The 24,785-nt window shown below is 38.1% G+C and overlaps 5 protein-coding genes across 7 annotated transcripts in view; 4 read left to right on the plus strand and 1 right to left on the minus strand.

The window, feature by feature from the left end:
• The first annotated feature begins 770 nt into the window (after positions 1–770).
• Positions 771–1,988, plus strand: LOC115628248. The gene is made up of 3 exons (XM_030524263.1): positions 771–911; positions 1,257–1,396; positions 1,770–1,988. The coding sequence occupies exons 1-3, from the start codon at positions 821–823 to the stop codon at positions 1,947–1,949; spliced, it is 411 nt and encodes a 136-aa protein (XP_030380123.1). The 5' UTR covers positions 771–820; the 3' UTR covers positions 1,950–1,988.
• A 4,569-nt stretch (positions 1,989–6,557) lies between these two features.
• LOC115628339 lies at positions 6,558–10,758 on the minus strand. Its single transcript, XM_030524402.1, has 3 exons — positions 10,734–10,758; positions 9,089–10,345; positions 6,558–7,976 (listed from the first exon to the last, which is right to left on the minus strand). The coding sequence occupies exons 2-3, from the start codon at positions 10,213–10,215 to the stop codon at positions 6,650–6,652; spliced, it is 2,454 nt and encodes an 817-aa protein (XP_030380262.1). The 5' UTR covers positions 10,216–10,345; positions 10,734–10,758; the 3' UTR covers positions 6,558–6,649.
• Positions 10,759–11,217: 459 nt separating this feature from the next.
• On the plus strand, positions 11,218–12,823 carry LOC115628249 (aldo-keto reductase family 1 member B1). Its single transcript, XM_030524264.1, has 6 exons — positions 11,218–11,349; positions 11,501–11,668; positions 11,732–11,904; positions 11,975–12,119; positions 12,181–12,378; positions 12,439–12,823. Exons 1-6 carry the CDS (start codon positions 11,272–11,274, stop codon positions 12,628–12,630), a joined length of 954 nt encoding a protein of 317 aa, XP_030380124.1. The 5' UTR covers positions 11,218–11,271; the 3' UTR covers positions 12,631–12,823.
• Positions 12,824–13,072: 249 nt separating this feature from the next.
• Positions 13,073–14,710, plus strand: LOC115628343 (transmembrane protein 267). Of its 2 annotated transcripts, none has more exons than XM_030524407.1 (3): positions 13,073–13,226; positions 13,334–13,765; positions 13,830–14,710. In XM_030524407.1, exons 2-3 carry the CDS (start codon positions 13,472–13,474, stop codon positions 14,205–14,207), a joined length of 672 nt encoding a protein of 223 aa, XP_030380267.1. In that variant the 5' UTR covers positions 13,073–13,226; positions 13,334–13,471; the 3' UTR covers positions 14,208–14,710. The 2 variants fall into 2 exon arrangements, with proteins under 2 accessions (XP_030380267.1, XP_030380268.1); XM_030524408.1 differs by having other exon boundaries at positions 13,357–13,765.
• Positions 14,711–16,318: 1,608 nt separating this feature from the next.
• The window catches only part of LOC115628287 (calcium-binding protein E63-1), a 55,735-nt gene continuing 47,268 nt past the window's right edge, over positions 16,319–24,785 (plus strand). The window contains exons 1-2 of one of the 2 annotated variants that reach the window (XM_030524324.1): positions 16,319–16,485; positions 23,146–23,194. In XM_030524324.1, the coding sequence (XP_030380184.1) occupies positions 23,159–23,194 (36 nt within the window). In that variant the 5' untranslated portion in view covers positions 16,319–16,485; positions 23,146–23,158. The remainder of the gene's footprint in view (positions 16,486–23,145; positions 23,195–24,785) is intronic. The other variant, XM_030524325.1, reaches the window with a different exon arrangement.

The raw sequence follows: 24,785 nt of genomic DNA on the forward strand, positions 1-24,785 counted from the left end.
CAATCGAAGAGGGTAAACATAACCAGCACCTCCCTGACGCCCACACACACACACACACGCACACACACGCACACACAGACACATACTATGTTGCACACACGTTGCACAGACCCGCGTTACTAGCACATACTCATATGTATGTATACTATATGTACATCTCTACAGATGTCAGCAATTTCTCTATTTGAGTGCTCAACAAAAACGAAAGTGGGTAAACAATCCAAGCGAGATGGAAAAGAAAAAAGCGCAGAGGAGCGAACATAAATGCTAGAGCGCAAATGGCTTCTCTAACGACCCAATTAATTCGAAACAAAAAATGTTTGAATTTGAATCACCGGCAACTGTTTTATGGCCACAGAGCGGGAACGCCGCTAAATGCGTAACAACTGCCTCGATAGCAATGGCACCGGCAATGGCACTGGCAGCTGAGGCTGATGGGGCTGTTGGGGCTTCTGGTAATCGTTTGTACTAGTAAGGTTGCTGCAAAGCTTTTAATGCCTCATCCCAGAGCAGAGCTGAGCAGAGCTGAGCAGAGCAAAGATGAGCCATGCTCAAAAAAGTTCGCCGACAGCTTCATTACAGCCATCATCGCTACCATCTCGGTCTCCGTCTCCATCTCCCCATGAGTAATTTGCCAAGCAAAAGTTTATTGTTGTTGAAGCGGAGAGATGTTGAATATCTCGCGCTTCGCTTAGAATGGAAATGAGAACGCGGTATAAGATTTAAGCGCAACTGTGGATTGATCTATAGTCTTGAGTCGCGCATTAACACTTCAACATCATCACCAGCAGCAGCATCGCACGCAGCCCGATTTAACAAGATGCGGCCAGAAACCATGAATTCGTCAACGATCTCGAGAAGTGCCATCTTCGTGGTCATAATAATGTTTAATTTTTATATTTTGACAACTGGTGAGTGAAATCAATTGCAGTGTCAGCGCTTTAAATAATTTTCAAAACGCAATATTTATTGTAAGTACTTTTCTGACCATGTTAATTGTTGGACGAGTGTATGAACAAGAAACTGGTTTTTAAATTCCCATAGAGCATCAGCGGGCATGAGCGTAGAGGGTGCTGCTACGGGGGTTGGGCAGCGAGTCATTATATTATTTCAGCTTGTTAGTCATAATTAGAATTAAGCTTGCCTGGTCGTGCTTCAAGGCTTCCGGGTGTGTGTCGCGATTAGGCAAAATATCATATTATTAAACATATTATCAAACAAATATGAATTTAATTACATTTTATTTTTGTATTTAGCGGCGCCCATTCAAGAGCTGCCGCCTCGCAAAGGCCATGTGCCCGTCTACATACGAACGGGAGATGAGCCATTGGACCAAATACATCCTGGCCTGGCTGAAGCTTTCAAGGAAAGCAACGAGGGTCAGCTCAAGGCAGAGGTAAGTGAAAAGGCTAGACTCTGTTTAGCAACCATGTTTAAAACAAGCCCGAATCAAATAAAAAGTTGGGCAGAATTAGTCACATACCAATGGATAAATGCGATATTTGCAAGCTTGTTTACAAATACATAAGATGCTTACCATAATTACAAGCCACGTCAAAAATGTTTAATTATGTTTATAAATAAACGCGACAACAATTTCTGTTTAGTTCAGCATTGAAGCTTAATCTGAATTTCCTTCATGATCTATCGAGTTAATCTGTATGCCCATATATTATTTTTTTTTTGATGATTTATGCATATCTGGCTTTCTCTAAACATGGTTTTACTAAATCAAGCATTACTGACCTATATAGATACATGCATTTTAGAATTTAGTCATCGAAGCTCCCAAAACCGAGGAATCATCAATAGTGGAAGCATCCAATGAAAAACCCAATGGAGATGTGCAAGGAGATTTGCCAGCCACTGAAGAATTGCCAGCTAATTCAACGACTGAGTCCGACATTGTCAGTTTTGAACACTTCAAGTCTATCGGTGGCAAAAAATAAATAATTAATGCAGTTAAATAAATCGAATTAAAAGCATTAGTTTACTAATGAAACTCTTTGAATTTATGCAGAGTTATTCGATGGCTTGGGCCATTCTGGAATAGTCCCAAGCTCATTAACAGCGTCTTGTCGTATCTGAGCCAATTTGATTCCACGCCGTAAATTTCGCACATTCACAAAATGGCAGTCCCATGGTCTCAAATCGCCTTAGAGGTTTTTGTGTGCGGGTGCGGGTGCGGGTACGCGTAAGGGTGTGGGGTGGGAGAGTGTTTGTGATTTACTTGTTGTGGTTGGGCCCATTAGCAACGAAGACAACGAAGAAGAGCACTTGGCGGAAGCGAAAAGCTTGCGCCACAAACGTTTGTAATTAATATAATGGCGGTGGCAGCGGCAGCGGCAAAGTAAAATTCCAAAATGGCCTACACACACGTTGCGGTCCCGTTGCCATTTTGGGCACAAATTGTTGTTTCATTGTCTGCGGGCGAAGCTGTCTAACGAGCAATAAAACTAAATATATACGCATAAAGTTAATTATAAAGGGGCAACGGCATTCAGACGAAGGTCTCGACTATCTCGCATTGAATGCAATTGACGGATTAAGCCCAAGACAGGGCCGTGCCAAATCACCAAAAAACGAAATGCTAACTGAATGCAATCAAGACGGTATTAAAAGAATAGTAAAAACGCTTTTTATGGAGCTAAGCTTAAGCACTGCTCTTGAATTTAAATTTTTCCTTCGTTTGCTGCACTCAAAACATGTATGTGTTTGCGTTTGTGTGGCTTCCACATACCCACACATGCACACAAATACATTCATGCCGCGCTCACACACAGACCCACACTCAAAATTAAATTGGGATTCCAAAAAGAAAATATCATTCTGTGGCAAAAGTTTATTCAACCCCAAATTTGAACTGCAACTGCATCAAAAAAAGGAGTAATCTGAAAAAAAATTCAAATAGTTGAATTCATCATGCCAATAGTATACATAGAGGTTTTCGTAACTTTTTCAACATAAAAAATAGAATCAAATAGAAAAACCAAATCAATCAAAGGAATGCAATTTTTATATTGTTTAGAGAGACAGAGACCAGAAATTACTATATCCAATTTCTTATAAAGATCTATTTATTAGCTCAAACCAAAGGATGGTAGTGAATGAAAATATGAACTTAGATTCCGAAATTAATAATAATTACTGGTAATTAGGGGAGTACAAGTATTATTATTGAACGACATTTCTGTATCCACTCATAACGTTGTTGGCATATTTATTGAGAAGGCGAGGCTATTTATACTAACCATCGACATACAAGTAAAAACTCTTTAGTAATGTCCAAATAAACTGACTCTAAATTATGCTTCCAAAAGTATATTTCCAGCAGTTAAATCGTGGCATGGATAAATAGTAATAAATCATAAATAATTCACGCTTTGGTTTAGGTTTGGCTTAAAAATTATTTATTATTTTAAAAGTTGATGGTGAAGGCTGCTCTAGGAAATGGGGAATGTTGAAAGAACTGATAAGCCAAGCTAATTTAAAACCAGTTATTTTTTTCGTCGAGTGCAATCAAAGGCAAAAGGCTCAAGCAGAAACGAATCGTGCGCCATTCTCGTCCGTGTCCGTGTCCGTGTTCTTGTATCATTGTGTGCGTTCGAGCGCATTCAACCTCAAAATGAATAATTGCATATGCTTCAATGATTTGCGACTTTATTCGAAAGCGCTACAAGTTCTCTGGACTTTGTAGTTGTGCTCTGAGCTGGGCTCTTTAAGGTCTTTAAGGTTGAACAGTAGCACGTCTACTGGCCCTTTTAAAGCACTTGCTTTATTTTTATCTCGTTTGATACCTAAAATGAAGTTATTGGTTGGGCTAATTTGACAATGGCTCACTTAATTGCATTCCCCGATCCATTGAGCAATCCGGGCGCTTAAATAATAATTGAGTTAACGGTTATCGACGACAATCGTACTGTTACTGTTACTGTTACAGTACTCTTACAGTTACAGTCACCCAATCAAATGCCAAGGATTATTATGTGCCATAAAAAGCTGCGCCAATTGTCGACAATTAGCAGCAGAGCACTTGGCCCCCGATTACATGTTAGCCAACCTGAAGCAAAACGCTTGCAATCGCACGACCATTGCACTGCAAATATGTGAAAGTCTTTATTGGATAATGCGCACACATTTCAATTAAAGTTCTTCGACTATTTGCCGCCCAAAAGGTTGCCAAGTAAGCCGCCACCACCGCCGCCGCCTCCGCCACTGCCTCCTCCACCTCCACCGCCGCCCAGTAGACTACCACCAGATGTGACACCCGGTATGGAAATGAGATTGCCCAGGAGTGGGTTACCATTCAGATTCAACAGACAGCTGTTGGAGACGCATTATGTATGTAAATGTATGAGCTGAGAAGGTCCTGGCCCAGAACTTACCGTAGATCCAAGCGTATAAGTTGTTGGCAGGCCCACTCTTGCAGACACTGAAAGACAAGTGTAACATTTTTAAGGAAGTAATAAAAACGCGTTACGTTATCAAAGTCTCTGGGCTAACAGCAATCAATTAATTAGCTACTTTTTAACAGTATGGAATTTATCTATCTCTTTAGAAAGTATCTTATCATCAAGCACCGATTCAACCTTATTAGTTATTATAACAACAAGCTCCCTAATCTCTAATTTAATTCGAAATCTATATTTTAAAGTCTATATTTATAGCCAATGGCGTAGCTAACAATTCATAAAAGGGTGTCATGTTTATTTAACACCATAGTGCGTATAAGCGGGCTGTAAGAATAGATCTATCTTTAAAACAAATAATCTATATTGAAGTGATTGCTATCTAACTAATAAACATACTTGAATCATTAGACTAATAGTAGATGAGTTAAGAACCCTTGACTACGAACATCGCATCAAAAATTTAGTGTAAAAAAAAGAAGGTGAAGGCGCATGAATACTCTTGACACAGCCATTTCACTAAAATAAATATTGTGGTTCCAATCATTCCTATGTAAAGTATATGATATAGTGAAAAGATGTTAATGAAACCTATAAGCATTTTATAAATAGTAAAGATATTTTGGTGCTAAAATATATTTTAGAGCGATCGGTCATATGGCAACTAAATAAGGTGATGACCCTATACTCGTTCTACCTACGGATAATAGAAGTATCTACCATACCTGTTGAAAGAACAACATGCATGAACAACAACACATGGGATCTGCCACGGCTACTGCTATATATACTCGTATAGAATTAAATATAAAAAACTATACTACAGAAAAAAAACTACAGACTATAGTTCTTATTATATAAGGGTGAGAACTGGCAATCTACTTAGTCTTAACTGAAAAACTGCGACAGAAGAAGGCCATACACAAGAAGAAGACTATAACCGTAGCTTCTGGAAATATAGTATTATGCTTCCAATTACTGTTATTCAAGAATAAACTTTTAAGGGATGTCGTGATCCCTCCTATCAAATATATAAAAAGTTTAACTGCCGTACATCGGAATTTTAAAAAACACATGTACTGGACTTACTCTTAGGGTCTCTCCCGTCGGTCTTGGACATGTGCCCGATGGACCCCCTGGTTGGCCACCTGGTGTGCTAGGCGCCGGAACTGGCACTGGCACTGGCACGGGCACCGGAACTGGAAGGACTTTTACCGTTTTTTTTGTTTGTTGGGCACCGCGAGGTGGTTCCTATACACATGTGTACACCCAGACATTTGTTATTAAATAGCAGATCCAGTAAATGTTTTTCCGCATACACTTATACTCACATTATGCGCAACAACCTGCAATATATAGGAATACATGTAATTTTGAAAAACAGAGTGCCCATCGCGCTCATCCTAGGGCTAAGTGTGACTTACCAGTGCGAAAATTGCGAGAACGACAGTTAGTTTTAATAATTGTCGCATTGTGGGGCTATCAAGAAAACTGATTTCTGTTGCACTGTCGACTTGCGGCTTTTATAGCCCAATAATTGCAAGGAGGGGGCTTTTGGGCACACAGCTGTGCACCCTCTGCGAATAATGTATGTAGGCCTTTCAACTGTAAGTGGGTCATTAAACAATGGCAACGAGAACAAAAGTAAAACAAATTGCAGCTCTACCAACATACATAGCTTCGACACGATAATACTTAGTCCCTATGTAGGGCGCCATTGTGGCTTTCTGTAAATTGCTAATCACGTTCTTTGATTAAAGAACACGATGTACGGATATTTTATAGTAAGTATTTGTATTTTTGTGTTTTATTTAATAATCGTAAATACTTAGTACATCATGCAAACCTTTTATACTTAAATTGGTAGGTTGATTTCATTACATTTGAATTCTTTTCAATTACAATACATAATTTAATAATAATAATAATCATCATAATAAAGTGTAATTCATCTATAATATTGTATGTATGTACGTCTATAAATTGTTGTATACGAGTAACATGTATTTATTTCTGTGGCTATTGGTTATGATGAATTGTTCGCAAACGAAAAAACCGCTAAACCGCAATTCTAATTGTACATTAAAGTGGTCTGATCTATTGATGCTTTGCATTTGAACCGAGTTGGCTACCATAAGAGACAAAGAATACATCATGTATTTAAAGAACAATCTTCAATTTTCGCACTGCCTACTGCAGCTACAGTTTCTTGCAACTACTTAACGAAATTTATGGGCTTTTCAGGCGCATTGCATCTTCTTGCAATTACAGAGCCACTTGATGATGCGTGCATTGCGCTCCACAATAGACGGTGGCTCCGACGGTCGATACGGCTGCGTGGTCTGTGGCTGGGTCTCAGTGCTGTCCGGCAAACGCATCGAGTCGACGGTGCTCACGTCCGAGAAGAAAACGGTGCTCGAGTCATCTGAATCGTTTTCGGTGCTGCGAGTACGCCGCGGTTGGCTGTAGATCTCGTGGAAGGCCTCATCGTTGAGACCCAGCCGATCGAAGAACTTCTCCAGCTCCGAGATGCTCGCATTGAGTGCCTCACGTTCAACATCCATGGCGTGGTCACTTGTGTGCGCACTTAGAGGCACATGTGACTGCGACGGTGTGGTCGTTGTGTAACCATCTGTCGCGAAACCTTTGGGAAAGAACACATTTTCATGCTCCGTGGAGCGCTTGTAGCCAGCACTGGCGGCTGTCCCAGCCGAGCCCCCCATGCAGTCCACGTTATTGATGGGCGAAGTGCGCGGCTGGGCAGGCAAACGATTGCGATTTTTGAAGCGTATGCAGCGCTGCCGCTTAAACTGTATAGGCGGCGGACTAATGTCATCCACAGACGGTGCTGAGCCGGGACTCTGCACCAGCGAGCTTTGCGAGTGATTAATGCTCGTGTAGCCCTGCGAGCTGGTGTGCAACTGCTGGCTGGAGGAGCTTGAGTAGCGCGGCGTTTGTGTCTTCAGTCTGGGCGACGGTGACGGCGGCGTCGGCGTATAATCATCCTGGAAAGCCTCCGGCACCTCCGGCGTGGGCGTAAAATTGAGCAAATAGTCGGCAGCGGCATTGCTGTCATAGCCCATGGGTCCCGGATCCGGCTTGCAGCGACAATCAAGACAGTCGGCATTGCGAATATGCAGCGGCGGATAATCGGCGGGCGTAACATAGCCACAATATGAATTGGCACTGTGCTGCGTAGAGGAGCCGCTGTCACGTCTCGTGGCTGCCACCAAGTTGCAGCAATTCTTGATGGTACTGCTGGCATTCGGATCACGTTCGATCACCTCCCGCTGACGCTTGTAGCACGGCTCACTGCGATGCGTGTAGTGTCCGGAGCTGCCGCCGGAGTCGCGATTGATTGAGGACTCGCCGGCCGATTTGATGGAACGATTACCGCGGCTACAACAGCTTAAGATCTCGCTGTGCGGCGAATGGCGACTGATCTGGGTGTGCAAGTCGGGCAGAGACTTGTGGCTATTGATGTTGTAGTCGCCGCCAGTGTAGGGTGCACGCTCATCAGTGTCGGCCACTTCGTGGGAATGCGAATAGGAGCGCTGATAATTGTATCTGTGGAGATCCAATGTGTCGATTAATTCGGATTAAATACTATGTAATTATATATTTATTGGTATCAGTCATGTTTCACACAATTTTGATCAACATATTCAAAATAAAGAGCGTCCACAGTAGGGAATATGCAATGTTTGCAGTTCTCTGTTTTGCGTCCTTTTCACTGCCAGACCAAAGAAATTTGGTATGTTTTTGAAAAACATAAGCAAAAATTAACATATTTTATTAAAAATCACTAAAAATTTGTTCAAACTTCAAATTATCACGAGCAGGATGCTTGGATTTGTTTGAAAGATTGAGATACAATACGGAACTGCGCAAAAAGTAGAACTAATTAAAACAAGAGAGAACGCTACAGTCGAGCAAGCCCGACAGTGAAATACCCTGTACCCAGACAAACAACCGTCACTGAGTTATATGCGCCCATAGCAGAAGCAAAAATAGGAAGAAGAACGAACTTATTGCTGCAGTTTGGGGGGATTATACTGTAGAGAACTTGTTTCGCTAATAACTTTTCTTAGAATTAACCGATTTAGATGAAATTGAAACAAAAGTAGATTATTATGTATAGATTATGTGTGCAAAGTTGGGTTAATGTAGCTTTTGAAATGTGGACGGTATTGACGAAATTCTGTAGCGGGCGAAGGGGGGAAAACTTTGGTTATTCTAGCTTTTATAGTTTCTGAGATCCTTGCGTTCATCCAGACAGACAGACGGACGGACGGACATGTCTAGATTGATTTCTCTCGGCATGCTGATTCAGAATATATATACTTCATGGGGTCGGAGCTGCTTCCTTCTGCATGTTACATACTTTGCACCAACCTAATATACCCTTTTTACCATACGGGTACAGGGTATAAAAACGAAACCAATCTGATTATATTTACATTACAAGCCTAATTTTCTCAAACATGTTCATCAATTGAATGATGTAGTTTTTCTTTCTTCCTTTTTTCTTGTTGAGCGACCAACATAAGCAGCTTTTATTCTGCCGATTGTGAATCTAGAAAACCCGCAACCATAATTGAAAACATTGTGTATTTAATTATGGTCGGACCATGGTCTAAGTTGATTTTCAAAGTAGCATGAATATTCCAGAAACGTACCTATAACGCTCATTGTGCGGTTGACCCGATTTGGCTGCGTACTCTGCCGGCGGACTGATTGGTCTATAGTTCTCCGTCAGCACGAGCGGCTCTTCGCCTCCACTGTTCGGCTCGCTGGGGTAGTTGTAGGAATTGTTGGCAAACGAGTGCGTTGGCATATAGAGGGGCGGTGGAATTCTCATGGGCGAGCCATCATCATCGTATTCAGCGGGCAACAGCTCGGCGTTGGCATCGTTGAGGTCGTGGCGTCTGCCGGCACCAGGAGCAGCCGTATTGGCGCCGCATTGGCGCTCCTTGTTGGCCTCGGAGCCCAGCAGCATGCGAAGCTTGTGCTGCAGCAGATTGTTGTTGACGGCGGCAGTAGCGCTGTGTCGGTTTGAATGGGTTGCGTGCTGCTGGCCGTGGTGTCGGCCATGGTGATGGTGATGATGATGATGCATATACTGCTGTGACTGCTGTTGTGGAATCTGGGAAGCAGATCGATTGCCAGCAGCAGTGCTGCTGCCCATCATGGTCATGAAGCGTCTGTCTTCGATTTCCTCGTACGTGGGATTGTAGTGTCCGTCCTCTGGGCGTCGGCCGCGCTTGACGCCGACGCTGTTTGTTGTAGTGCCAGTGCCTACAGTGCGATATCCACTGGTCTGCTGCAGTCGCTCAAAGATTGCATCCGACTTGATATAGAAGGGTTTCGACTCGGCGAGAAGTTCCACGGCGGATTTGCGTTTGTTGTAGTGTCGTCCGCTGGTGTGATAGAGCATGGCAGCAGACGGATGCTGCTGGTGACTCCAGTAATTGCGACATGCGGCGGACGATTCGGGCAAAGCGGATGCGGATAAGGGTCGCTGCTGTGGAATAGAAGACATGGCGCCAGTTGTCGACATATAGAGCGGGCCATTATATTGATTATCTGCCACAGCCCCGCCATTTCCAAATATTTGCTGAGTTGTGGCATACAACGTCTGACTAGCTGTCCGTGAGTATTTGGGCATTGTGGTGTACATGGCGGGCGTGGAGCTGTGGTGTGCGTTGGGGGAGGCGCTGGAGCCGCCATTGCCCCCCACTAGTACATCGCTTTTGAAACTGGAGCGCTGTCGCGGACTGGAGCAACCATGCACCAACGCTGCCATTGTCGCCTGGAGAAATCGAACAACGTGCCCAAAATAGCCTTCAGTTTTCACACCTCCGAGGCGTCACCTGCTGCTGATTTTTTGCTGCCTCTCGACTGGGACATGCGCAGTGGTAGACGTGCTGCGTATACTAAAATTACAATACAATATTTTTCAGGTGTCTTCCATAAGTAAAAACACATTCTTAATCACTTATTGACAAGCACTTTGATTAACTGGAAACCCAATTCCTAAACTCAATTAAACAGACCCTAAAATACTTACAATTAATCCACATATATATGTATGTAGCTCTATCAAATATATTCACATTAACAAATTTCTGAACAAGTCTGCAGCAATATTCTTCTACTACACATTTTTTTATATTCACTATCACTTGTATTTGTTATAAACTAAACTTGATTTTAATTAAGCAAGGTACCATGTGTGTGCCAAATGAATAATTTGTAATATCATTATATTTTTTTTCACATTTCTAAGCTCTAACCATACAGTTCGTATGTCTGAAAACTTACCAGCAGGCCAACCGTCAAATTTCGTTTTCTATCCTATGTGATGGTATGTGAGAGTTGCAAGGACTACGCTTTTCTTGTGCCACTTTGAATAACAGATGTTGTTCCTGTTCCTGTTGTTCCCGCTCCCGAGACCTGCGCATGCGCACAACGAGCTTAGTAGCTAGTATACATATATAGTATAGAGTTCATGGACCCAACAATAGTTTCAAATAGGGAAAAATTTTAAATTAAAAAAAATTTAATTTAGAGCCAATTTCATTCAGGCAGCTCTTATACTATTTCTAATTAAGTTCGAAATTAGTTCCATCTTGAAGGGTCTAAGAAAGTTGGATATGACCGAATCCAAGCAATTGACGCTTTTTAGAACTCGCTAAGCTTTCACGAAATCCACCACACCCAAAGAAAGAGAAAGAGAACAGCGAATGAGCTTTTTGCCGCGCAATTAAATATAAGTCCAGCCATTGACATGGAGCGACCCAGTCAACGAGCAGTAGTTTTGATAAGCAGAGTGGAATATTTTTAAAGAGCTATAATTATCATGTCGGCTTCTAAAATTCCATACGTAAAACACAACAATGGCACGCAAATCCAATCAATTGGCCTGGGAACCTACACGGTGAGCTGAAACATGTTTAACTAGCATTGCAAATTATATTTGCATACATATGTATGAGTGTGTAGGAACATATAAAGGCTTATCGGACGACAGAGAAGTCGTTGATTAGGGGTACATTTCACTAATATTAAATGGTTCTATCAATTTATAGTCTCTGGGCGGCGACTGTGAGCGTGCGACCTTGCATGCCATAGATGTGGGCTACCGGCACATAGACACCGCCTTCTTCTATGAGAATGAAGCGGAAGTGGGAAATGCAGTGCGCCAGAAAATTAAGGAGGGTGTAATTAAACGTGAGGATATCTCCATAACCACAAAGGTGTGTCAATTAGCATAAATGCATATAAGCGACATAAACTAAATAACCTACATAACTACCCAGCTTTGGTGCCATTTTCATGAGCCGAACAGAGTTGAATATGCTTGCCGCAAGACATTGGAGAACTTCGGGCTGGACTATGTGGACCTTTATCTGATGCATTGGCCATACTCGTACGTTTATCGTAGCGACACTGACATGATGCCCACAGATTCAAAGGGCGAGGTCGAGCTTAGGTATAAATATATACTCAGTTGATTTTTAGCTGCTATTTTCACCGACAGCTCGAATTATTGTTCCTTGCAGTGACGTCGATTACCTGGACACGTGGCGCGCCATGGAAAAGCTCGTCGAACTGGGGCTAACCAAAAGTATTGGGGTGTCGAATTTCAATTCCGAGCAACTGACACGCCTGTTGGCCAACTGCAAAATCAAGCCCATACACAATCAAGTAAGCTGCATGCGGTTACAGTAATACATAAATAGCGTATGGCATTACTCTCACATTTTAGATCGAGTGTCATCCCGCACTGAATCAGAAGAAGCTTATTGCCTTGTGTAAAAAGCACGACATTGTTGTGACCGCCTACTGTCCATTAGGTCGACCGGATCCGGCAAACAAGAAGCCAAACTTTATTTATGATGCCAAGGTGCAGGCCATTGCTGATAAGCACAAGAAGTCTACGGCCCAAGTAGTGCTGCGCTATCTGGTGAGTAGTTTATCAGAGGGCATGTGGGTCGTTCGTGGTTAACGGATTCTTCCACTTCAGATCGAAATCGGGGCGGTGCCGCTACCAAAGTCATCCAACCCGAAGCGCATTGAAGAGAACTTGAATGTGTTTGATTTTCAATTGGACGCTGCTGATCATAAAGTGTTGGACACATATAACAGCGGCGAACGTTTAATTCAAATGGAACATGCTCGTAAGAGCAAGCACTACCCATTCAATATTGAATATTAAACAGCCACACCTGTAATCCAGAAACACATCATTGTTGATAAGTTACACATGTTTGTAAATATACATACATACATATGTACATATACTAAGCAACTGTGTGCACTTTTCCAGGCACTTGCTTAACACCGATATGGAAAAGTTCTAAACTTTTGCGAGAGAGCTTTAAGACGAAAATAAAAACGAAAGTTCTGAATTGCTGATCTTACTTGTTGAATCTCAAGGTGACCTTTAAAATATAGAAGGAATCCTTCATTTAACGCCCTTTAAAAAAAAAATCTTTGATAATCAAATTTTCGCGGAATAAACAGTAATGTAATTGTAGAGTGACCAGAAATACATGTTCCTATTGCAATACAAACATATAAAGTCAACACTTTTAGAAGTTTTTCTAGCGATGTGGCAACACAGCAATACAAACAGCTGTTCACGGCCCTGACTAAAAATCAAAACAAACTATTGGACGTAAATATGTTGCGTGTTGTTCTTGGATTTGCGGAGTTTGTGGCATGGTGTATGTGCACCTGCGATTGCAACCCCAAACGTGCCGCTGCCTTACAGTTGTTGCCGTTACATGCGGCATAGAGGGACTTAAACACGTGAGTAGCAGTAGACCAACCTTTGTATTTGCAAATGTCAAATACAATTGTGCAAAACAAATTTTTATTAATTTTTACACAAACATATATTTATATGTACTATATAGTATTGACGGTTATTACCCGACAGTGATTCATTAAATAGAACAATATGTACTCAGTTGGAAACGACAATAACAAAAACATCGACGTTATTGTGTTTAATATTAAAGTGTAAGCTGCAACGCCGTTATCCGTCCCGATCGATGCCTCACTGCCACATAATGGTTTATATGCGAATTGTATTAACAACTTTGGTTACAATAACGTGCTTGCTGGGCGACAATTTCTTAGAGCTGACGCAGCACCCACTGCTAAAGGCTTTGGCCGACAATGCCACCCATGCTGCAATCGGTGCCTTGACGGGCATTGCATTTGCAATGCAGTTCTATGAGCGCACTACACAACTATTTGGTTGGCTATTGATTTTCACATGCTTTGTTGTGTCATCGTTCATCGATTTGGATCACTTTGTGGAGGCGCGTTCGCTGTATTTGGAGGTAATTGCCGAAATCTCGCAGAACTATACAAACGATGTTTCATATTTTGATTGTTACTTTGCAGGATGCCACCAATTTGTCCCGTCGGCCGTTTCTACACTGCTCCAGTATAGTGGTGGTTATGTTGATATTTTACATTTGCACCGCGTGCCTCAATTATTTCCGCACCAGCCTAATGCTGGGCGCGCTGCTTTGTGCCTTCATTACTCATCACACACGGGACGCAGTACGTCGCGGCTTTTGGTTCTGCCCCTTCGGGCACACTTCGCCCTTGCCGCACACCGCTTACATACTGGGCATAATTGTAACGCCTCATCTGTTGGCCTACATTCATGAAATTTGTCGCAGCCCTTTGCTACTCAACTTTTTGGGTCAATACATTAAGCTAAGCGAGTGCAATTATCGTAGCAGCGGCGGGGGTTATCGCTATTTACAGGTATAAGGAAACATACATATGTATAATGTGATAGGATCGTAAACTAATGAAACTTTTACAAAAATCATTCAAATTGAAACTTTGCTTTTAGGCTTCAAGCGCATACAATTAGCTTTAAAATTCTAACCAAACAACTAAAATACTTCCACATTACAGGATTCAATTTTAATGAATATAAAGTTTTTCTAGTAATTATGGGCATTTTATTAAACTATACTATTTTTTTTTTGTACTAGAATCATGAACACAGATAATATCCGAATTTGTGATATTTATAGCATAAGCCTATAGTGTAGTAAACTTGATATGTAATACTAATCTAGTGTAACGCATAGCGCACAATTAATGAACCTTTCCACTTCCAACTTCAATAACAATAATAATAATAATAATATGTAGTAACAACAATAAGCTGGCCAAAGGGAAACTAGATGTAGTTAAGAAAATTTCGCTAATTACAATTTATAATAAAATGCAACTACACATTGCCCTCAAAAGGGACTATTAAAGAAACTACTGTGAACCTTTACCTCAGGGTCAAGCTAATCGCTATTGATTTCTTTTTTTACAGCTTTGTTTTCATTCTTTTCTGATGCGTGGTTGTAGCATTTTTACATGTTTTATGCGCCATCAGTTGGAATTTTCTTACCACTTGCATAGGATGTTTATGTTTCAGTTGAAAACATTTTGCCATATATACATAAGTAGTGCATGTTTCAATTGCATTAATACGACCGGTCAACTACATACATATATGTATGTGCGTTTGAAAAAGAAGAACAAATGACATCAGGAAATATTTTGTAAAAATATACATCTCTATTTTTATTTTGATAATTCTCTATAAAAGTGTTCGTAGTATCCACAACAAATGAAGATAAAGTCAGCAAAAAAGAAAGTAAAAACGCAAAATGAAGCATCTGTGAATACCCTGTAATCAGTGGGCGTATAAATTGTTTTTATTACGTCATTTCTGCGATCGCACTTTAAAATTCTTCACTCTAAGAGGTTTTATTATGAGATAACTAGCGACTGTTAAATGCCATGTGATAAGAAATGAAATTGAGAATTACCTTCGTTATACATATGAATGGAATATGCTTGTAATTGTGCTTATAATTATGTTAAAAGTGTAGTGTAGTGGAAGTTTCAGTTCATCAAGATATCATAACACTTCTGGTATTAGATATATACTCGTATATAATATATACACCTAATTCTGTTTTTACACGGTTTTCATTTAACACGGTGGTTGCACGACGGTTTTTTTTAACATGACTTTTTCTAAAACCATTTTACCGTGTAAAAGCAGAATTAGGTGTACATATATTTCCCTCCTTCCTCGAGCTTAGGATCATCTGAAATTTGGTGACTAATGCTTGCAGTTTCTTTCCGAGATACTTACATTTTAAACAGCTTCGTTGACTTCACAATAGTACTTAAGGAATATAACTTTGCGTACCTTGAACTTCTTGAATGGGCGAGTGGAACTTATATCGTATGTGCCTCTCAATTTCTGATACAAATCCTTCAGTTAACTCAGTGTACCCGTTTACTATTTTATGTGTAGTGTATTAAATCATTGTGCGCTTTAATTGGAACTTCTAAATATACACAAATTATTTTTAGATATGATAGATATAAAGAATATTCAACATTTAGATCGTTGTCCCATTCCAGTGAAAAATGTTTGAAAAGCAAAAACATTTTTTACAACATTTTCCTACGTTTTTCAATGGAATTGAAATTTTATTAGTGGACGTAGTAAATATTCAATTGAAATGAAATTCATGTGGGAAAAATGTCCATTAAATTGTGAGACTGATAGAACCGACAGACCATTACCAGTGGCGTGCACCTCCACACCCAGCCACGCACACACCCACACAGACAGACAGACCACTGGCCACCGCCACCCACAACAGACATTGGGTTGACAGTCCCGAGAATTGTTCTCAAATCATTTGCGCTTGGTCGCGCCGATGTGGCTGTCGTCGCTATTTTCCGTGATCGTTGGATCTTCGTCTGTGCATTTTATTTATGTGGCGTTTTTAATGCGCGCGTCGCCTCTTTGGTCGAATAAAAATGTTATTATGAGACATCCGACAACTGAATGCTGAGAGTCTTACACTTGGGGCCCCAGTTCAAAAAGTGTCTGCGAGATAAGTAGAAGGGTCTGAACGCTCCTAATTATCCGTGCCGTGTCGCGTGTATCGTTAAAACGTGTCCAATTATATTTATCAAAATTGCGGAACAAGAGGATAATAGTTTCAATCCCTTCGCTGTAAGTGTAGTTAGTTGGAACAAGAGCACGACCCAAAATATCATTAGTGGATGTCACAGAAACACAATCCAAACATTTTGCTCCATTTCTGTTTAATAACAAATTCACGAGTGCGATAAAATGGAACATAAGTATGGAGTAAAGTTGTAGTGTCTTCTGAGTTCTTTTTATATATTTCAGGCTTCAGGTATAATTTTAATTAAATTTTGATTCAAAATATTTAATTAAAATATTAATTATAATTTATATATTGATCAAATTATTTCTTAACTTACTTAAAATTGAATCAGATAAAACTTATTATTGTATTAATTCTTTGAGGCAAACTAGGAACCTCTATTAACAAATTGAATAGCTTATATGTACTATACTATATATGTATAGATTATTAAACAAAAAATCAATCAAAAGCTATATCGGAAATAAGGAATGGTTAAATTTTAGATTTGAAATAAAGAGTCTAAATAGTTGGCATGACCATTAAATTTTTTACGACTACATAATTTTCCAAAACAGCAATTAAAAGTTTCTGTGACAATCAACTAATTCTATATCATTAGTGGCGAGTTTTGTTCGACTGTTTCCTTGTTTTTCAATTTACATTCAAATATTTAACCTTGCCTAATGTCACGCTTCGTTAGCGAACAGCAGCCACAATTAGTTAAATTAGCTTAATAACAAGAGCTTATATTACGAGTATGCCCAAATTTGTGTGAATACCAATCATGTACATATACATACATGATATATGTCTGCTTGTACAAATTTCATTGTTGTTTACATTTGTAATGTTCAGCATTTCTCATCTAGATGCTATCTGCTATCATTTATCAAAACCTCATATAAAAATATTCATGTTCTGTGAAGAAATATCTTCTCACAGTCAATTTCCAAATAATTTATTTTCGTTCTTGACTTTTAAGAACAGCCTATATGTAAATACACTCGTTAGTTCCAAAAAGAATGCCCCTCTTTGCACAATTCCACACCACGAATTTCATAATATTTATCTAACGTGATCATAAGATGTACACAAAATATTTAAGAACACATATGTATGGCCATATGTATATTTATGGATATATAGCCAGCTATACTAGCAGCCGCCGCAATTTGTAAAATGTTCAAAAACATACGCTGTAAATATTTACATTAGAAAATATTACAAGCGGCAACAAAATCAAAATGCAGAGAATTGCAAAGAGCAAGCCTTGATAGCGCATCAATGGCAACTTTTGCTGCATTTCATTCTTCGTAGTATATAGGTGTATTCTCTTAAAGTAAAGATATAAGTACGGATACATACATACTTATGTACATATATAAACAATAATTTGTTTTGGCATTTAACTCAGGATGTCAAAGCTGTTGCCCAAACGTGCAGCACGTCAATACTTTTAAAAACTTTTCCCTCAAATAAATATACCCATATGTACATACTTACATACGCAGCTTCTACCGATATTTTCTATATTAAATAAATCAACTAGCAGGTCTTTCCCGTCTTTGAAGGGCTTAGTATTTTTGCTTACAATTATAAGTTTATTTCAAATGTGATATTTCTCTTCCGGTACTCTCTAAAGTTTCTAAAGAAACTGCCAATAACAAATTACTTATACAGGGTGCGCCATCTTTTATGTCGGTATGTAAATATTGAATAACTTTGTCATTATTGACATTGATTGACTTGAGTAGACCAGTGTTGAAAACCTCAGTTCAAGAAATTGTACAGAACCAAATTAAATAAAAATATCTCATACTTGAAAATCGGTTGTTTATTTTCAAAGATATTCAATGTTTACATACCGACATAAAAGATGGCGTATATATTCCGATATATATGTATATAGAATAATATATACTATACTCTCGCACTTTCTGATTAAATACAAATATTAAATTGTGAAATTTCTGGAAAATTAAATAACAATATTGTAAAATTAAATAGTGAAATTTCTGAAAAATTTAATAAAAATATTGTTGGCTCCCTTCTCTGCGATTCTCAAGTACCTAAGCGCTGGCAAATCCAGAATTAAAATGTGAAATTTCTGAAAAATTAAATAATAATATTGTGGAATTAAATAGTGAAATTTCTGATACATTAAATCAAAATACACGATACACGTTCTATTTACATATATAGGGACTGTGCGTTGATTGCACATACTAACATACATATATACATTCATACATAAAATAGTTTCTGTATTCCAATTTTCAACAAAAATCCATGCCCCAATGAAAACAAAATAAAGTCCCAATGAAAAAAATGGGTTGAAAATGCAACTCTATCATACAAACTACAACTACATACATACATACATATGTGCATAAATACATACGTATATGTATCGAATGTGACATTGAGGGCAATTAGTTTCTAGAATTAAAAACGGTTTAATTTGCCGATATACATATTTATGAACAATGTACATACAATCCTCATTCTTAAGGCTCTAACAAATTTACAGACAAAACAAAATAAAGCATACCCTTGCAATTTTTAATGAAAGATTTAATAGATTTTTTAAATTAATTTTATTGATTAACGAGCTTTCCAAAATAGTACCTCTCGGTTATTATTATAATGTTCATTAAAATCATTTTTATTATTCATTTCATAATTTTAGAATATAATGTTCTAAAATAATTGCAACTTTTTATCATTTACAAAAAGAAAATGGTCACAAAAATGTTCAGTAATTTAATAATAATAGATATATTAACGTCTCTTAAATACAAATTCAACTGATGTACATGAAATAATAACACATGTAAGGCAATAAAGAGGTATTGAGAAGAAAAAAACAAATGACAAAACAAACAAAATAAACAAAGGCGGTATTGTCCAAAGCCCAAAGTTTGCATTTCTTTTGGCCCAGCCAGCTCATATAGCTCGATTCTGTTCGGAGAAGTGTCATTGATAACACTTGCGAATGAGATGGAGGATATAAAGAGTTCAAAGCACCGCTCCCAATGCCTTGGATTGGGTCTGTCTGTTCATTTGCATGCAAAACAGATGCGGCAAGCAATTGACATTGCGGCGGACAATGTACGTATTTGTTTCAATTGAAATGGCAAGGAAATTCCAACTAAATAATATTTGCTATACTTGTACACATCTGTATGTACAAGCACATACTTAGAAGTATTAAATTGCTGTCGAGTAAAACTGTTGCATTTTGTCGAAATAATGAGGCAACAATGTGACGCATGATTCATTAGGCATACAAAAGTACTATATAGCTACAGCACCCATTGCGTTATTATAAGTTCTTACCTAGTAACAACGAGACACAATGTTACAATCGAGCTAGCCCGACTGTGAAATACGCTGTACTTCAAGTTCTTCCGCCAATTGTAGTTTGGAATTTTAAGCAGCATTTGCGAAATTTAGTGAGTGAGGAGAAGAATAGACGGGCATTTCTTAATCGTCTCGTATCGTCGCGCAGATCGAAAATATATACCTCCTCCCTACCTTCAAAACGTTTAAAGTTTTGATTGCATCCTAATGTATATCCTGTCTCCCTTCAAATCATAATTCGAATATGTATAAATAGTATTTTTATAGTCTATACTCGAGGAATAAAATCGTTCATTAGCTTAGCTGCTTTCAAATAGCTCCCATAAACCTATAGCTCATAGTCCTCAGTTTTGTATTTAATGCAAGTAGTATGTCATAGACCCCTTTTTCCTTCAACTCGAATGTTCGATGAAATCTGGCAAGCTTTTTTCAAGAGAGTTTCAAGAGAAATCAAAAAGTGCGTGATATTAATCACATTCGAAAATGTCGTCTTTTAAATAAATAAGTTGTCTTTTAAATAATTCAGTGGACATCGGCATAGATCCGTTCAAAAATGTTGTAACTCGGCAAAAATCATAAATTCGATCATAACTATATTGTATTTATTACAAAAATACAATCCATATTACTTTCAACTACTTATTTTGATTGTTGTCAGTTAGTCAGTCATTAGCTAGAAGTAAAAAAAAAAAGATTGCTCTCATTACGTTTCACTTGGCTTTTCAAGATATAACTAATTCCAATATTGTTCTATCTCAACAAAGCTACCATACCCTTAAATACCCTCTAAACGTACAAATGCAACAACGACAAACGACAGCTGCCTAATTAAAATTATCAAAGTACTTTATGGCGTTTTTAAATCTTTTTTTTAGATGTTTTCTCTCGTTTACTCGAGAATTGCGCTGTTGACTTTTTCAGCCTGTCGCTGTTCTCTTGTTTTATTCGGCTGCCAAATTTTTTCTTGGCTTCTCACATTGTAGTAGCATGTAGGCATGTAGTAGTATAGGAACAGTGTAAGGCGCATTGCATGAGATATCGTAATTCGCCAGAAGCGTGTCAGCGTCACCATAAAAATAGCGCATACGCACCGTGCACCACCATCGCTAGCAGCACGCACTTTCCGGTAGGCGCCGCTCACAGACTCTGCTGAATGGGTTGAATGACTTATGTTAGACCAGATTGAAATAGAAAGCAGCATATGTAGATGTGCACCTATTTATATAATCATTAGAAAGCGTTTTATTGCAGCCTGTGCTTTATTACATTTTCTTATTTCGTCGGATCTATAAATATACAGACATATGCCTGTACATATGTGAACATTATTTGCTTTCGACTTTGATTTAGTAAGTCTCGTGTAGACCACCATTAATTGATTACTTAAACGTGTTTTGTTTCATCTGTTTCTCTCATAATCGATTTACATACTTAACTTTTATGATGCTTTTAAATGAAAAATATCTTACTTCATTAATAATTCCACTTCGATATGAACCGACACTATCATACGAATTTGTGCGATTTCTGTTCAAATGAGAAATACTATTCTAGTTAATAACACCAAAGATACTACATAAATCGTAAGTTCTTAGTAAATAGACAAGATATGATCACCATATTTAATTTGCTAGTTGGTTATATATTTTTGAATATTTATTTCATATAAACCAATATTCCATCCTAATTTTGTACAGTATATTTATATTGTTTTGTAATTAAAAACATATTGTCACTCATAATGTGTTTATTTATCCGTCTGTCCATTAATTAGGTTAAGTGACTTAACGGAAAAATATTCAAAAGTATTAAGACTATAGTCACGAAAATGATAAGCAAGATCTGGAGGGCCAAGAAAACGCTCAATTTTTTTTGTCAAAATGTTTACTAGAATATTACATTTTCACGAAGGTTGCAATTTTGTACTGCAGCCGAAAGTTTTTACGATGTTGTTTGTTACAAGATAATTTAAAAGAAATTCGTATAACATCAAAAACTATAAACATTATTATTTGATAAATATGTTCGGAATAGAAATCTGCATGTTCTTAAATTGTCTATATCGAGCATTTACTGTAAAGACATACAAGTATAATTATAGGAGTACATATTTGTATATTTAAATATCTATATACAAATGTTGATCTACAACGAAGCTGCTTCTCGCCCTACATATATACAGGCAGATACGAGTATATATGTACATATTACTCGTCGGCACATAATATAGTATAGCTACTATAAATATGCGCTTCGAGTTGGTTAAGGCTATGCAAAAGCTACGCCGTCATAAGCCACTTTTGTTGTTGACATACGAAAAAAACATACAAAATAAATAAATATTTAAATTCAAGACGAACTGAAAAAATCACAAATTAAAATTTACGAAATGGCAATAGAAACAAGAAGCCGTTTCAAAATTTACGAAAAGCAACATCAACAACAACGCAGCAGCTGCCGGTTTTCGAATTATTGTTTTTGTTTGCGTTAGTTGTTTTTGTTTTTGTTGTTATTATTATTCCCACTACTTACATACATACAAAGCCTCTGCCTCTGCCACTGCTGCTGCTTGTTTTGTGTATTTTAGTTGCTGTTGCTTTATTTTATGTTCTTTTTTTTTCTTTTCCACAATTTCGGCAATTTTGTGAGCGATCGCCAGATCGCACCGCTCAATATTGTTCGGGATTTCGTGGCGAAACGATCGCACGAAACACGCGCGTTATTCACGTCTTGCGTTCAAAGCGAACACAGAAATGAGAAAAATAAAACAAATGAATTAACATAATAATAAATTTTAAATCTTAATGCGACAACACTCGTTATATTTGCAAATGCTCGGTATTTAAAGTCTTGAGATTCTTTTTATAAAGTGAAATGTTACAAATGCACTGAGCAACCGGCTTCAAAAATAAAGCAGCTTGCCTGAACTAAATAAGTACATTTTTTATTATTTATTTTGAACTGTTTATTTCGAGTTTTTAGAGAGCAATTTAAGTTAATTGATTGCACGCGTCTGGGCAATTAAAAAACAGATGTGAAAAGTGTTAACAAAAGGCAAAAATAAAGTATAGCCTTAAAATTGCCAGCAACATTTACTTTTTCTATTACCTGTTTCCATAACTCTAACAAAGGTTCTGTATCAATTTAACAATATTTGTATGTACTTATATGTATATATCGCGCAATCCAATAGAAAGTGGGCCAATGAATAAGTAAGAAAATCAGTTGCCATTTAAATTACTCATACGCCAACAACCAACAAACACCGCCAACGCCATCGCAAATTTTGCTGATTTGTTTTGGATTACGTTTTATTTTTGTATAATATTATTCTTTTTTATCGCGCGCTCGCCAAGTTATCAATATTGAATGAGCCCAATGAGCGGTCTACGTCATCAGCTGAAGGTGAGTAAATGCTCCTCGAATGCAACAATCGCCCTGTCCAGACCCTTGATTACAAAGAAAACAATTAGTGTCATTCGTGTCGTACCCACTCGCATGTGTGTAAATATTGTTTTAATTTGTTTAAAATTGCCGTGTACACATACACACACACACACACACACACTTACACCCGTCTGGCAGTTTCTCATTATACACATTGTTCTTTTAGTCAGCACAAATAATTATTGCTGTTGCGCTGCCTTGACTATAAATAATTTTTACAACAATATTACTTGCACATTTTATGGCTTGTTTCGCTTTCGCACAGCCACACTCAATTCGTTTCTCATCCCGTCATTTAGCGCGCGAGATATTGTTTAATATACGTTTACTTAATAATATGCACATATAGTATAGTATATAGTAGTGTTTGGTTTTCGCATCATCCATCCATGAAGGAAAAAATATATTTTATTTGTGAGTAGGAAAGCATTAAAAAATATTTTAGTGGGGCTAATTATACAAAAAGCTCAATAATAATATCTCCGAATGGTTGGTTGAATTTTTGTTTGGTTTAATTCATAATATATACACAAGTAGTACATGAACAATCAGCTTTTAACTCACTTTCTCTTCAACCGTTTATGAGCTATAGTAAAAAAAAATGCAGAAAGTTCTTGAAGCATGATATACGAGATTGGATCAGTAAGTCCTGAGAATTGTTAACTTTACCATTTTATTCAGAAATCGATTAAATACTAATATTTTAAAGTACAAACTGATTCAACGATTGCTTCTTTTTAGCGGACTATTTAGTAACACGTGTTCCCCATTTGTAGACAAAATTAATAAAAATAAAAATGCACGCTTTTTATTTAGGCAGAGAGGTTTCTCTATGTGAGAAAATAAAGTGAGATTCTGCCTTGGTGGACCCTTCACTATCTACAGCTGCAGTGTTTTCGAAAAGCGTTTTTTTTTAATTGCTACAATGTTGCTTTTAAGTGAACTGTTTCGAACCCTCTTCACTAAAAATGCTATGTAAAGTAATGCAATTGTTCTTTTTTTTTGGTTCCCTGGCGTTTTGAACTATTATTTAACTGATTATGAACCATCTGCTTAAGGTTTAGTCGGAATTTACAAGCACTGTTTCGCTCTTCGAGAAATTAAGAACCTTTCCCAATAGAATTGTATAGTTACAAGTTTCCTTGAATTGTAACTCTGGAAGTCAATGCAATGTAGAGTCAAATACCTTCGAGTTTACATGCAAAATGTAGGTTAGGCTAAGGTGAAGATAATTGTTTTTAAATATTTGATAAAGTTCCTTAACGTTCGTATCTGTTTATTGATAATACAAAGAACATCTTTCAGGATACTCCATACTCACATTTATTTAGAACAATTACAAACAGACGAGCAACAACATAGAAACGCAGCGGCAAGAAAACTGCACAGGGATAGAACCAATAAGTCCCTACTTATGGGGAATGTCCAAGTTAATAGCGCCCAGCTCCCCAGTACGAAAGAGTTCCACGAACCGTCTCGTAGCACGCTCCAAGTCGGGCACCAAAACTGAGCCGCCATTTTGGTGCTTGATCTCCCGATACAGACGTTC

The sequence above is a fragment of the Scaptodrosophila lebanonensis genome, unplaced genomic scaffold (assembly GCF_003285725.1).
Source record: "Scaptodrosophila lebanonensis strain 11010-0011.00,11010-0021.00 unplaced genomic scaffold, SlebRS2 tig00000113-arrow-arrow-pilon, whole genome shotgun sequence".
Taxonomy (NCBI): domain Eukaryota; kingdom Metazoa; phylum Arthropoda; class Insecta; order Diptera; family Drosophilidae; genus Scaptodrosophila; species Scaptodrosophila lebanonensis.